The sequence below is a fragment of the Triplophysa rosa genome, linkage group LG2, assembly GCF_024868665.1.
Source record: "Triplophysa rosa linkage group LG2, Trosa_1v2, whole genome shotgun sequence".
In the NCBI taxonomy this organism is placed as follows: domain Eukaryota; kingdom Metazoa; phylum Chordata; class Actinopteri; order Cypriniformes; family Nemacheilidae; genus Triplophysa; species Triplophysa rosa.
Genome location: NC_079891.1, coordinates 30,727,196 through 30,738,784, shown reverse-complemented (window position 1 = coordinate 30,738,784; position 11,589 = coordinate 30,727,196). Strand labels below are relative to the sequence as shown.

General features: G+C 38.3%; 1 protein-coding gene across 1 annotated transcript; it reads right to left on the bottom strand.

Moving 5' to 3' along the window:
• Positions 1-6,273: 6,273 nt before the first annotated feature.
• atad1a (ATPase family AAA domain containing 1a) lies at positions 6,274-10,730 on the bottom strand. The gene is made up of 10 exons (XM_057327822.1): positions 10,666-10,730; positions 9,984-10,211; positions 9,786-9,884; positions 9,555-9,675; positions 9,065-9,265; positions 8,497-8,603; positions 8,322-8,411; positions 8,166-8,216; positions 7,823-7,992; positions 6,274-7,280 (listed from the first exon to the last, which is right to left on the bottom strand). The coding sequence occupies exons 2-10, from the start codon at positions 10,152-10,154 to the stop codon at positions 7,154-7,156; spliced, it is 1,137 nt and encodes a 378-aa protein (XP_057183805.1). The 5' UTR covers positions 10,155-10,211; positions 10,666-10,730; the 3' UTR covers positions 6,274-7,153.
• Positions 10,731-11,589: the final 859 nt, after the last annotated feature.

The following is an 11,589-nucleotide window of genomic DNA, read 5'->3' as shown; positions in this document are numbered from 1 at the left end:
GGCCTCAGCATCTTCATCTCTGACTGCGTGAGAGGTTTGCTGAGGCAACCGTTAAAGACACCTTCAGCTCTGCCTCGTTAAAGTCCATCTCCCCCGCTGCGGACAAGAACTCCAGGGTGAACCCCAGCACATCGGGGTCCGTCTGGCATCGCGGGATCGTACCGGGGATTGAGTTCTGTCCATGGCTGCCCACTGGGTTCAATATTGGCTGTTTCGTTCTGTCAGGAAGGAGCCAAGAAGGAGAACCCGAAAGCAGGCGGCGGTTACAAAACTCAAACTTTATTAACAAAATAAAGACCCACGATGGGGCAAAATGACAACAGAAAAATCCAAACTACAAAACAAAGACTTTCAAGGGGGCAAAAACAAGAGAGATCAAGATTAACTAAACTTAAAGGCGCAGTTCTTGAAAATCAGCGGCCACTAGCGTTGTATTATAGTTTTGCAACGAATCTCTGAGTCATTTGCTCACCCCTCCCTTTCGAAGTAAGACGGTGGCCGCAACAGTAAAAAAAGATGTCGTCTACTGAGACAGCGGATAGCAGTGATACAAGCAACGATGTTTCTTTACAAAGGTAAGGCAATATATTAACGTAATTAATCATTTAACATGTATTCTATTGCGAAAGTTACTGTTACAATCCTATAATTAGATATATTTCTTGCGTGCTATCTAGTACACGCTGAGAGTAGTGAAGTAACTAAAGTTAGCTAATCGTAGCAACGCTGTTCAAAGCGTTTGATCTGACAGCGACATAGGCAGTTAGGTGTAAGTTAGTAGACGGTTGTCTCCCACTTTGTAAAGTCAGGAACAACCGGAGTACGTACCGCAGGGACGGAAAAACATTATTATTCGGAGGTTATATGGCCATTTGTATAAAATGCTAACGTTACCGTTTCAACAAAACAGTTGTTTGGTAAACATTGAAAATGTTGAATTATCTTACCAGTCTAGCAGAAAACAGGCAACTTCGGCGTCGCCTTGAAAACATTTGTCTTTCAACAGTGCCTTCCATCTGGTAATAGATACACCGATGTTTATCCTGGATTTCTGCCGCCGTTTGTCTCTAATTCGTCTGGCAGCATCACGTTTGCGCTTCTTTGACGACGGAGATTCACGCTCTGTCGGCTCTTGTGCACAATACGCACGGTCCTCCATTTTATCAAAACTTCTAAGACAGAACAATCAGTTGCTTCAGCTAGACGACAACTACTCCTTCTCTCCGTACTACGACTTACTACTTTGTGCGTCTTCAACTCAGTGATGATGCAAGCTGCGTCTAAAAAAACACACGAAGAAGACCAACATATACGAAACGCGCTCTGTAGAACTGTTTGTCCGTTAGAGCTTACTGTACAAAACATGGCTGCCAATTTGCCATTGCCAAATTCCATGTAGATAGGCCCGCTCCCTATGTAGATACAACTGGTTTATTCTAACATAAAACATAACTTTTCATTACGTAAGGTTTTTATACACATCTAAAGACACAGTTTTGTATGTTATATTGCATTTCTGTTAATAGATCATACAAAACATCCCGCACTGTACATTTAACAGGAGCTTGACAGGACTAGAAATACAGGTACCAAAACACAAGGTAAGTATATAAATTTTGCAAAACAAAACCGTACAGGACAGCAAACACAAGGGCATTAAATAGGGGAGCTAACAAGGGATTATAACACTAGGCAGGTGGAAGGGATAATTACAGGCAGGAAGCTAGGAGAGGAAACGAGGGTGCAGGGTCAAGACACGACAGGAGAGCACATGGCCATGTGCTTCCACACAAAACACGTGGGACTGTCATGATCCTGCCACAAGACTAGAAAAGCATGACAAGGTGAGGCAGGATCAAGACAAAAGTGTCTTACTTTTGAGTTTTAAGTTATAAAACATAAAAATCACAAAATATGGAGAAGGACAGCAGCGAAATATTTAAACATGTTATGGCAGTTTTGTAAAGAGAGGCTGCTTTCATTACATGGTTTCATAACAATCTAAAGAATTTCTCCTTTGCATATACTTGTGATCTAATTATAACTTGATTTTTTTTGGGGGGGGATATTCCTTTAATGCCAATGAGGGATTTGAACCTCACACCGCCGAACACATGCTCTAAGCTCTTAAACACCCCCAGAGCATCTGCTATGCTCACACTCCACAGCATCTCCCTTTGCTAAATATCAAAGGAATATTAATATACCCAACTTCATTATACAAACAGAAAATTCAAAAATTCCCCTCAGAACTGCAGGATGGCAAAACATGACACTCCATTAACAGCAACACACAGAAATGTGAAATTTCAGGCATGTCTCTTATTCTCTGAGAGATAGCGTGACAAGAAACTGCAACTATTAATAGTGCAAACGCATAAAAACACATAATTGCACCAACGCAGCACCTGCACAAAATGCTGCTTTGACATTTAACGCATGCAATCCTCAATTATATGCTGAAGAAGTAAAACTGGGGCTTAGAAGTTAACGCACCCATCACGTTTTTCCAACCTATGCAAAGACAAGTTCACCCCGTTCTCTCATTCATAACATCTCTTCTAATCCCTTCCAGGTCCTGAAGATGACCACAATCTTCTCTTCTCGAGTACCCGGCTGCTGGAGCAGTGCATACTCCCCAGAGGACTGCGAAAATGCCCTTTCCTACATTATTCTGTTGTCTGTTCTCTAGCCGACATCAGGTGCCCATGTTCCAACAGACATCTACTGAATGTATTATTAGCACTTGACCACAGAGCGGGATGACAACGCGCTCACTCGGGCACTTAAAATGATTAAAAGAACCGGCATAAATCAGATCAATTAAATCAAACAGGAGCAGCGAATCGGACTCATATTAAATAGCACATCTTCTTGTTAGTTTTGTTTTTCTTGCTTTTGACGGTGACCTCTGAAGGCCGGGGGCAGATGGAGAAATAATGGAGGGTCAGTTAAGGAGGCACAGACACACATACACACACACACACACGCACGCACGCACACACACACACACACACACACACACGCGGAATTAGCAGCCATTATTAGACCCTTTGTATACAATCTTGCTTCAAGTCAGAAACAAAACTGTTTACATGGTGTACACAGATAGCACATGTCTGTAAGAGGTCTGCTAGAGATCTGGAAAACATCTGCTGTGCGTAAAATCTGATGAACATCTTAGAAAAGGCAGTTTTACATTCTAAATCATAAAAATCTTTCTATAAATCTTTCATCTACATATTCTAGATGTCTATAACATCTGACTGGAGACATCTCAGAGTAATCCAGATAAGTAAACAAACAATAAAATACATCTTTCAGATGTAAATGCAGAAGACATCTCCCAGATGTATGTGTGCGATCAAGGTTTCCTCTGGTGTGCAACACTAAGAAACGTTTCTTACATGTTTTTAGTATATTAGTACTAAAGAACAGCGATAAAAATGTTTGATGCATACAGTATGTACTACCCAATACTGTACTATGTGTCATGTTTTTTTATCTGTAAAACGAACTTTGATTGTGTGTTTTGGAAAGTGGCTGTAAAGAAAATATATATATAAAATGTAATATATTTATTATTAATATTCATGATATAAATTGTGCAAGTACAGATTTCATATACATCTATATATATATATATATATACGCACACATGTATGTACAGTATTATTGAAAAAATATATTATAAAGAATACAGATACTAATACTTCCATGCCTGGTATTTTGGAAAATAAGGAGTGATTTGGTTTTACTAAAGCTTTTAAAGATTCAGTAATCATTAAAACAGCATGTAGTCCCCTCATCTTAATCATAAAAACAGCCGTCTCTAATTTAAAACTAGCAAGATGTGAATATTAGTTACTATTATTACAATTACGCCTATCTTTAGTATTTCCCTGAAATGACAGTCAGATAAAAATAATCCTAAATTAATTACATATTCTGCTGTAAGAATAGCAGAGAAATTTGCTTATTATTACAGCATTTAAACTAATCATTGCATCTCGAAATGATAATGGAATCAAAAAGACTCCTTTTTGAGTTAATATAAGGTTTCAAACTTTTCAGATCACATCTAGTTAAAAAATAAGTTTTACATAATAAGTCATTTACATAATAATATGCAGTATATGCTCTTTTTAATAGTATCTGACAATGTGATTATATTAATGATATACATTCACAATACCAAAATATTAATATTAACAAGATGCGTCACTGCAATTGAAATGAATGGGGAGGAACGCATGGCTGCCCAAGCGAAGCTTCGCGCATGTGCAGTATCTAAAACAACATGAAACGTAATGTTTTTAAGCGCAATATGATCATAGAAAACAAACGTTATGGTAAAGATTACGTCATTTTTAAATGTTGTTTTTAAATATATCGTTAAATTAGGATTGTAAAAATATCAGTATTCCCATTCACGTCTTGTTTGAATTAGGCCGACGTAATAACTGCCCGGTGGCGCACTGCAAAGATGGCCGCCGAGTGGCACGACTTGCCTAAACGAACTTTGACAATACTGAGCAAAGCATTGATGCATTGAGAATGACATTTGCAGGATTAAACAGATTATAAACTAAATATTAGGGGCAGAAGATTTGCAAATCTGAGATCAAGTGTTTTCTACTGCTATGCTGCAATGCCTTAGGTCAAGATGTAAAGGCATATGGAAAACTCATAGAAACACACAACTCAAACACTGCCCTCTAGTGGGCAACACAGACAAACAATTCTTACTTTGGGTGTGAACAGAAAACATAATAAAAAAAGCTTATTTTACGTGTTACGTCTTGCTAAAACTTGCACGCAAATAAACATATTTATTTCGGAACAGTATTTAGAGACTTGAAAATGAACTCAATGACTCCAGTTTCTATTTCCAGTTGTTTGTTCTGAATAAAGAAAAAAACAGGTGAACAGAGCTGGATGCAAGAGAAATGATGACTCATGGCTCTAACAAAAAGGTTATGCAGGTCTGATGGTAATGATGCTCAGAATACAGGAAAGAGCTGAATGTCAAAAGCAACTTTTACATCTACGTGCATTATTGCATTGTTTTTCAAAAAGCTCTGTAGATGTGTAATGGTTAAAATCACTGGCAATAAAAAGACATACACGCTAATGTATGGGTTTGTTTTTAATGACAAACACACACGATTCTGACCAGTGTTCAAATTAAGTTTTATCAGAACGGCTTCTTTTTGACCATCTTAAATGTTTTTTTTTGTTGTTCTCATGGGGAGTCGTGAGAACAACAACTTCATGTGAACAATGATCCCTACAACAATCATTAAATACATCCCAAATGGATTTATTATGATTTGGGAATAAAGACTTACTAAACATTGTCACATTGTGGTGATGTCTCGGTGCGAGACAAGCATGTTATCACAGACTTAGTGAGGCAATATTAATGAAGAGCTGTTTAACATTTCAACAATTCTTAGTCAAACCATCACACCATTGAGACCAAGATCTGAGAGATGCTGTCATGAATTTCTGTTTATAATTAAACAAATTCCTGATCCCCAAACCAGCACAACAAACAGCAAATCATGTTAGTTTGTCCCAAAAGACAAAATTACTGCAGACACAAAATACATTCATACTATACATGTCAAATTACTCAAAATGAACACAACGTATCATGTTATTCTGAATATGTGGATACATATATTCTAATAGGCAATGTGTGAAGAATTTTAATGGATGGTTATTAAGCTGCCAGACATGGTTTTCTCCACCCATTACCAAAGGAACACATAAGAGACTATAGAACAGGGTTTCACAACAGTGTTTGTTTTGTCTTGAATACCCCTCACACCCCCCTCAGTAGCACCTCAGTATCCTTTCATGGACATTAAACCAGAAATAGGTTCCTATTAAATCCTAACCTAAACATAATTTATCATCTTTTTTATATTTACAAAATAAAATCTCAATGGTGGCACAAATTATTCTACTCTGAATGTCTTTTTTAAAACCTGCTAACTTCTAGTTTGGAATTACTGGTTTGCAACACACGTGAAGCACGTAGGAAACGCTTTAATTCTTGGAACTTCTTGAAAAAAAAAAAACGATTGAAAATTTTATTTTTCCACCTGTAGCGTCTACGGTTGGTGAAAGAGAAGGACTCAATGGAGGTCAGATGGGACAAACCAAAAGTTGCAAAAAAGCATTCGGTGCTCGTGTAAGTACACTATGAACTGTTGATGTGTGCCAATGATAACCTGTAAAAGATGCTGGTTTTGACACTTTGAGTGATGTATTGATTTTATTCCAAGCTAAGTGCTTCACGTTCATAACGGCATATCATTACGACTTTAAAGGTCCAGTGTTACATTTGAGTCATCTAGTGGTGAGATTGTGAACTGCAACCAACGGCTCACTCCACCCCTCCCGCCTCCCTTTCTATAAACATGTTTTGAATGAAATGAGTAAAATAAATGACAGAATATGTATTTTTAAGTGAACCAATTTGTTTGTTTTGAGTTCAAATCAAAAATCATGAACGAAAAAAGTACAAATGAAGATTAAATGCTGTAAATAAATAAATAATTAAATAAATACACGTTTTTATTACAGCCAGAGATGCTGGGACAGGCTCCACCACCTCGTACCACCCTTCATACATACTGTACGTTAAGTGGTTTAGAGGATATTTTATGTCCGGACAAAATACTTTTTTAATACTAAATTTGGCATAAAATTAGATTACAAAATGTGATGTTTTTGCATGAAGATATTTATCATTTGATTTGAGTTCATGTTCATCACACATGCACTAATCAGTTCAACTTTAGTGTGACACTCATGCGTCCTACGGAGACATTTAACACACTATACTTTTTCTACTACTCTAATACACCAAAACATGTATAGACACAGTAAAGCAGCTAGCAATTCTATCTTTCATTTCCAAACAGTGATTCAATACAGTATTCTGCTACTACACAACATGCAAAACAATTAAAAAAATACCCAAGACTAAATGCATTACTAGTGCATTAAATTATGTAACAGAAAAAATTGGGGAAAGAATAAATGCAAAATGACAGAGATCTAGAAGAGGCAGAAATATAGAAGGAAGGCGTGAGAAAGTGCAAGTGTAGTGTTACACAACGTGTACAGTGAGATATATTCAGTCCAGTGGCACCTCTCTCAGATTTGCTGGGACAACTGAAGCCAGTTTGGACTCTCTCATCTTATCTAGGCCAAACAGCAGGTCCAGTTGAGTCACAGGCCTCAGCTGCGTTCCGTCCATGTGCCTGAGGAGGGACCAAAGGAGAAAATCAGGCTCACACAAAATATAGAAGAATATACGCTTAAACTCACTCCTACACAATTACGCTGAATGTTGAACAGTAATAAAAACGCTGGCATGGGTGATTTGAATGGCATCCATTTTTTAAACTCAATTCAGCAGCGTAAATGATGGCGACAGTTTAACTTCTGGCATAATCCGCAAACGCAAATATAAAGTTTACTTCGGTATATAAAATGCATTGAGCTTCATAACCGCACGGACACCCATCAAAAGCTGCATTGAGAATCACAGCTAAAAAAAATTGGAAAATTTGGAAATTACAGCTATGTGAAGCTTAAACCAATTAGATGTCACTTTGGGCGGGGCTACACAAGCCGAACTGTCAAAACATCTTGATGCACAGCGCTGTGGATTGACGCAACTGGTTAAAACAAAGATTTGTAACACGGATTAACATGATTCAGCGCTTGAGGTTTTATGCTGTCATGCCTAGTTAAGACAGAGTTTGAGAGATGCATGTCAAGCAACACATGTGAGACATACTCTTCCTCCTCATCCAGCTGGAACTGCTGTACGATCTGCTTCATCTGCTGTTTGCGGACGTAATCCCGGACACGGTACATGGCAGCATCCCTGCACAGCTCTTTCAGATCGCTGCCGGAGTAACCTTCTGTCTGCTCCGCTATCTCCTTCAGGTTGATCGTGTTGCTCAGCTGAGGAGGAGAAAGAATTCAAAGCCGCGCAGTTCATTTGGCGCTTCATATGTTTGTTTAAAGGTGAAGTGTCGTTTGGGTGCCACTAGTGGTAGGAAATGGAATTGCGGTGTGTTTGTTTGACGTTGACATGACAACACTTGATCAACCAATGGCTGAGATTGGAGACTTACTTTTTCACCAGATAAAATGAGTCGAAGGATTTCTTCTCTTTGAGCTGCATTCTGGAAATGCAACAAATGCCTGATATTAAATCAATTGAAGTCTATGACATGATCTCACTAATAAAGCGAAACAAACATGAGAGTGTCTGTGTTTGATAGACTTACAGGGAGTCCTACATGAAAGGAGGTTGGCATTCTGCGTAGTATTGCTGGATCCAAATCCTGAGGTCTGTTAGTAGCCCCCATCACCATAACCTGAACATTAACGTCACATTTAAATGTGTCTTTCTATCATTTCAGCTTTAAGCAAACATGTTGTACATGTACATGTGTGGGTTACCTGGTTGCTGGCTCCCGTCTCTAATCCATCCCAGAGACTCATGAACTGGGCCTTCATCATAGCAGTGGCCTCATGGTCCAAACTGGAACGGTTCCTTAGAAATGAATCTGATACAAGAGCACACTTACATACAACCATGACTTGTAAAACTAGTTAATAGCATAAAAATAAAAGCAGTGAAAAGTCTTACTAATGTACCTCTGAGGTTAAATGGTGAATTAATAAAAGTTAAACGAATGTATGCGTTTTTAAAGAAGCATAAATAATTACCGCAATCACTTTCTCTGCGGTTTAAGCTTGTTGATAATGAGCCATTTCACAGTGCATTATTATTCTTCAAATGTCACCAGCACAACATGGTGTTGAAAAAACCCTGCCATGATTATGCAAAAATGTGTACCACATCGTCCATAACAAGCCATCATGAATATAAAATGTATGCAAACACACAGCGATTACAGATGGGTTTGTCATTATAGTGCTGTCTGCATGATTTATTCAGCACCTGTTTCCTCATCTGTCTGGCATCTTAACTATGAAGAATTTGAAGAGCAGATTCACGGGTTACCTATTTCATCAATGAAAATGATGCAGGGCTGAATCTTGACAGCCAATGAGAACACAGCAGCAGTCAGCTTCTGCGATTCGCCATACCACTTGTCAGTCAAAGTGGAGGCCTGGAGATTAATAAAGCGGCATCCGGATGCTTTCGCTGTTGCCTTGGCGATTAAAGTCTTTCCGCATCCTGGCGGCCCGTACAACAGTACACCTGTGAATGGGAAGTGAAAACGAAATTCTGTCTGTACTTTATTTAGGTAAAAAATTCCCATTCCTCTGAAAATCACTTCAGAAGTGAAATTTATCTTCAAATTTAATATCAGATTGATAAGGTCTGGGACAAGATTAAAACAATAAAATAGATACATAAAAATGAACTTGAAAACCTGAATGAATAATGATGGTATGAAACAAATTGCTGTAAGACAGTTTAAATGGGAACACAAAACAAACAATTGTACACAATGTCTAAAAGCACTGGCCACTTTTTTGTGCTTCACCTTTGGGAGGCTGGAAGAGCTTAGAGCCACGGAGGAGGTGGTATTTCTGAAAAGGTAAGATGACAGTGTCCTGCAGATCTGTGATGACATCATCTAAACCAGCAACATCTCTCCAGGTCACCTTACGAGGGAAGAAAGCATTCCATAACATATCCACTTCGACTCTGTTGTAAGAATAAAACTGAATTTGCTGACGTGTTGAAGTTCTTGTTTATCATGACTTCCACTTACCTTAATGCTGCGGGGATCTATGAGATGGGTGGCTATGTTCATCTCATACTCTGTCAGAGTGACACCCTCTATGCCAATCTGCTTCATCAACCGCTCTGCCTGGAGGAATAAGGGAATACATAGAAAAAAACAGACAAATCATAATTTCACATTGTATTACCACAATAAGCTCATGTTCAGTAGTGGAGATATTTTTACCCTTTTCTTGGCATGAGATTTTTGTTTCTCTGTCGGGTCAAAAGCTTCCACCACCCATTTGATGCTGTAATATGTTGCAGCTCCAAAGATGGTCAGTCTCAGCAGCATCCCCACCACCTCATTTCGGGTGAGAGGGCGGAGGAGGGCGTCCCGTGGGATGTCACTCAACATGATTACCGCTCCCACTGTCAGCCCATTGGGTGAGAAGGACAAAGTGGGTGAATCAGTCTAGAAAAGACAAACAACAAACTGGTTAGCTTGATGACATTGATCTTTAATTTTTATTCCGCATTTAAGCATCAAATTAAAGGATGGATTTAAAATCCATGACATATCACTATCTACTAAAGATAATGTAGAACATAACAAACCTAAGCAAAAAGATAACCAATAACACAAAAGCATACCATTTGTTTTTAAAATATAATTGAAAACAGATGAGGATAGAACAGAAATTTGATAAAAGGTAATCCTCAAATCAAAAACAATAATGTCACATTTCAAATTATAACCCATTTTATCTATAAAGCATTTAATAATGGCCACATCTTACAAAGTGAAAAATTAGCGAGTGCAGAGTTTTGCAGAGACGACAATAACACAAATCACATTCGAGTATGAAAAACAAACTTATAAAACATTAAAACACCGATATGTCATAGAATATCTAAATAAAACTTACATTTCACAGCATCACTGTAATGACTAGCCTTCGCCGCGTGCTACCGGCCCAAACGTACCGTCCGGAAACAAGGACTATAAACACGCGTTCCCATGTCTTACCTTTTTGTTCCTATGTCCGATCCACTGAAAAAAATACACAGGGTTTTCAGTTGGTTCAACATAAATATCAACCTACACAGCCACTTAACTTAAATAGCACAAAGCTATATAAAAATAGCAAGAAAGGCCTGAATGCCTTATAATGTGCATAGAGTGCAGAGAGCAATCACGCATTTGATCACAATAAAATAATTAAAGAGCAAACACAGATGTTGTTTTGGAACACGAGGAGAGTTTAATAGACCCACATCTGTTCATGAAGAATGTGTTGGATAGCACTATGCGTTTTACGCACTGCAATTTACCCACGTATAGTGCAAATCATCGCATCCCATCATTAAGGTCTACATTTGTTTTCGATTTAGTACTTTCTGTATTAACAACATCACCAACACGAAAGCTAATTATAGCAGTGTGTCCTCTTTTGCGCTTTTATGGATATTATTTTGACTTCATCCAACCTTTTTAGTGATCAGTTTGTTTAGGTATGTTCCTTTTTATACCACACGATGGCAGTCATGTCAAATTTTTCCATCAAAGGCAGAGGCACAGGAAAGAGCGATGGTATCAGCCTTCAAAAGCCAGAAGCATGCATGCATTAAATGTACTGAAGGTCAATTAAACTACAGAATGGGCGTTTGCTTGCATCAAGGAGTCATTATCTTGGAGAACAGGAACTGGTTTTGGCAGCGAGCCAGTGACTAAACTAGGAATTGTTGGGCTTGATTAGTTGCCATGGCACCTGCATCTTCTGGTGATGGATGTAAACTGGGAGATGCATGCATCTCATTTCTTCCATTTTTCAATTAGCAGAGAACACAAT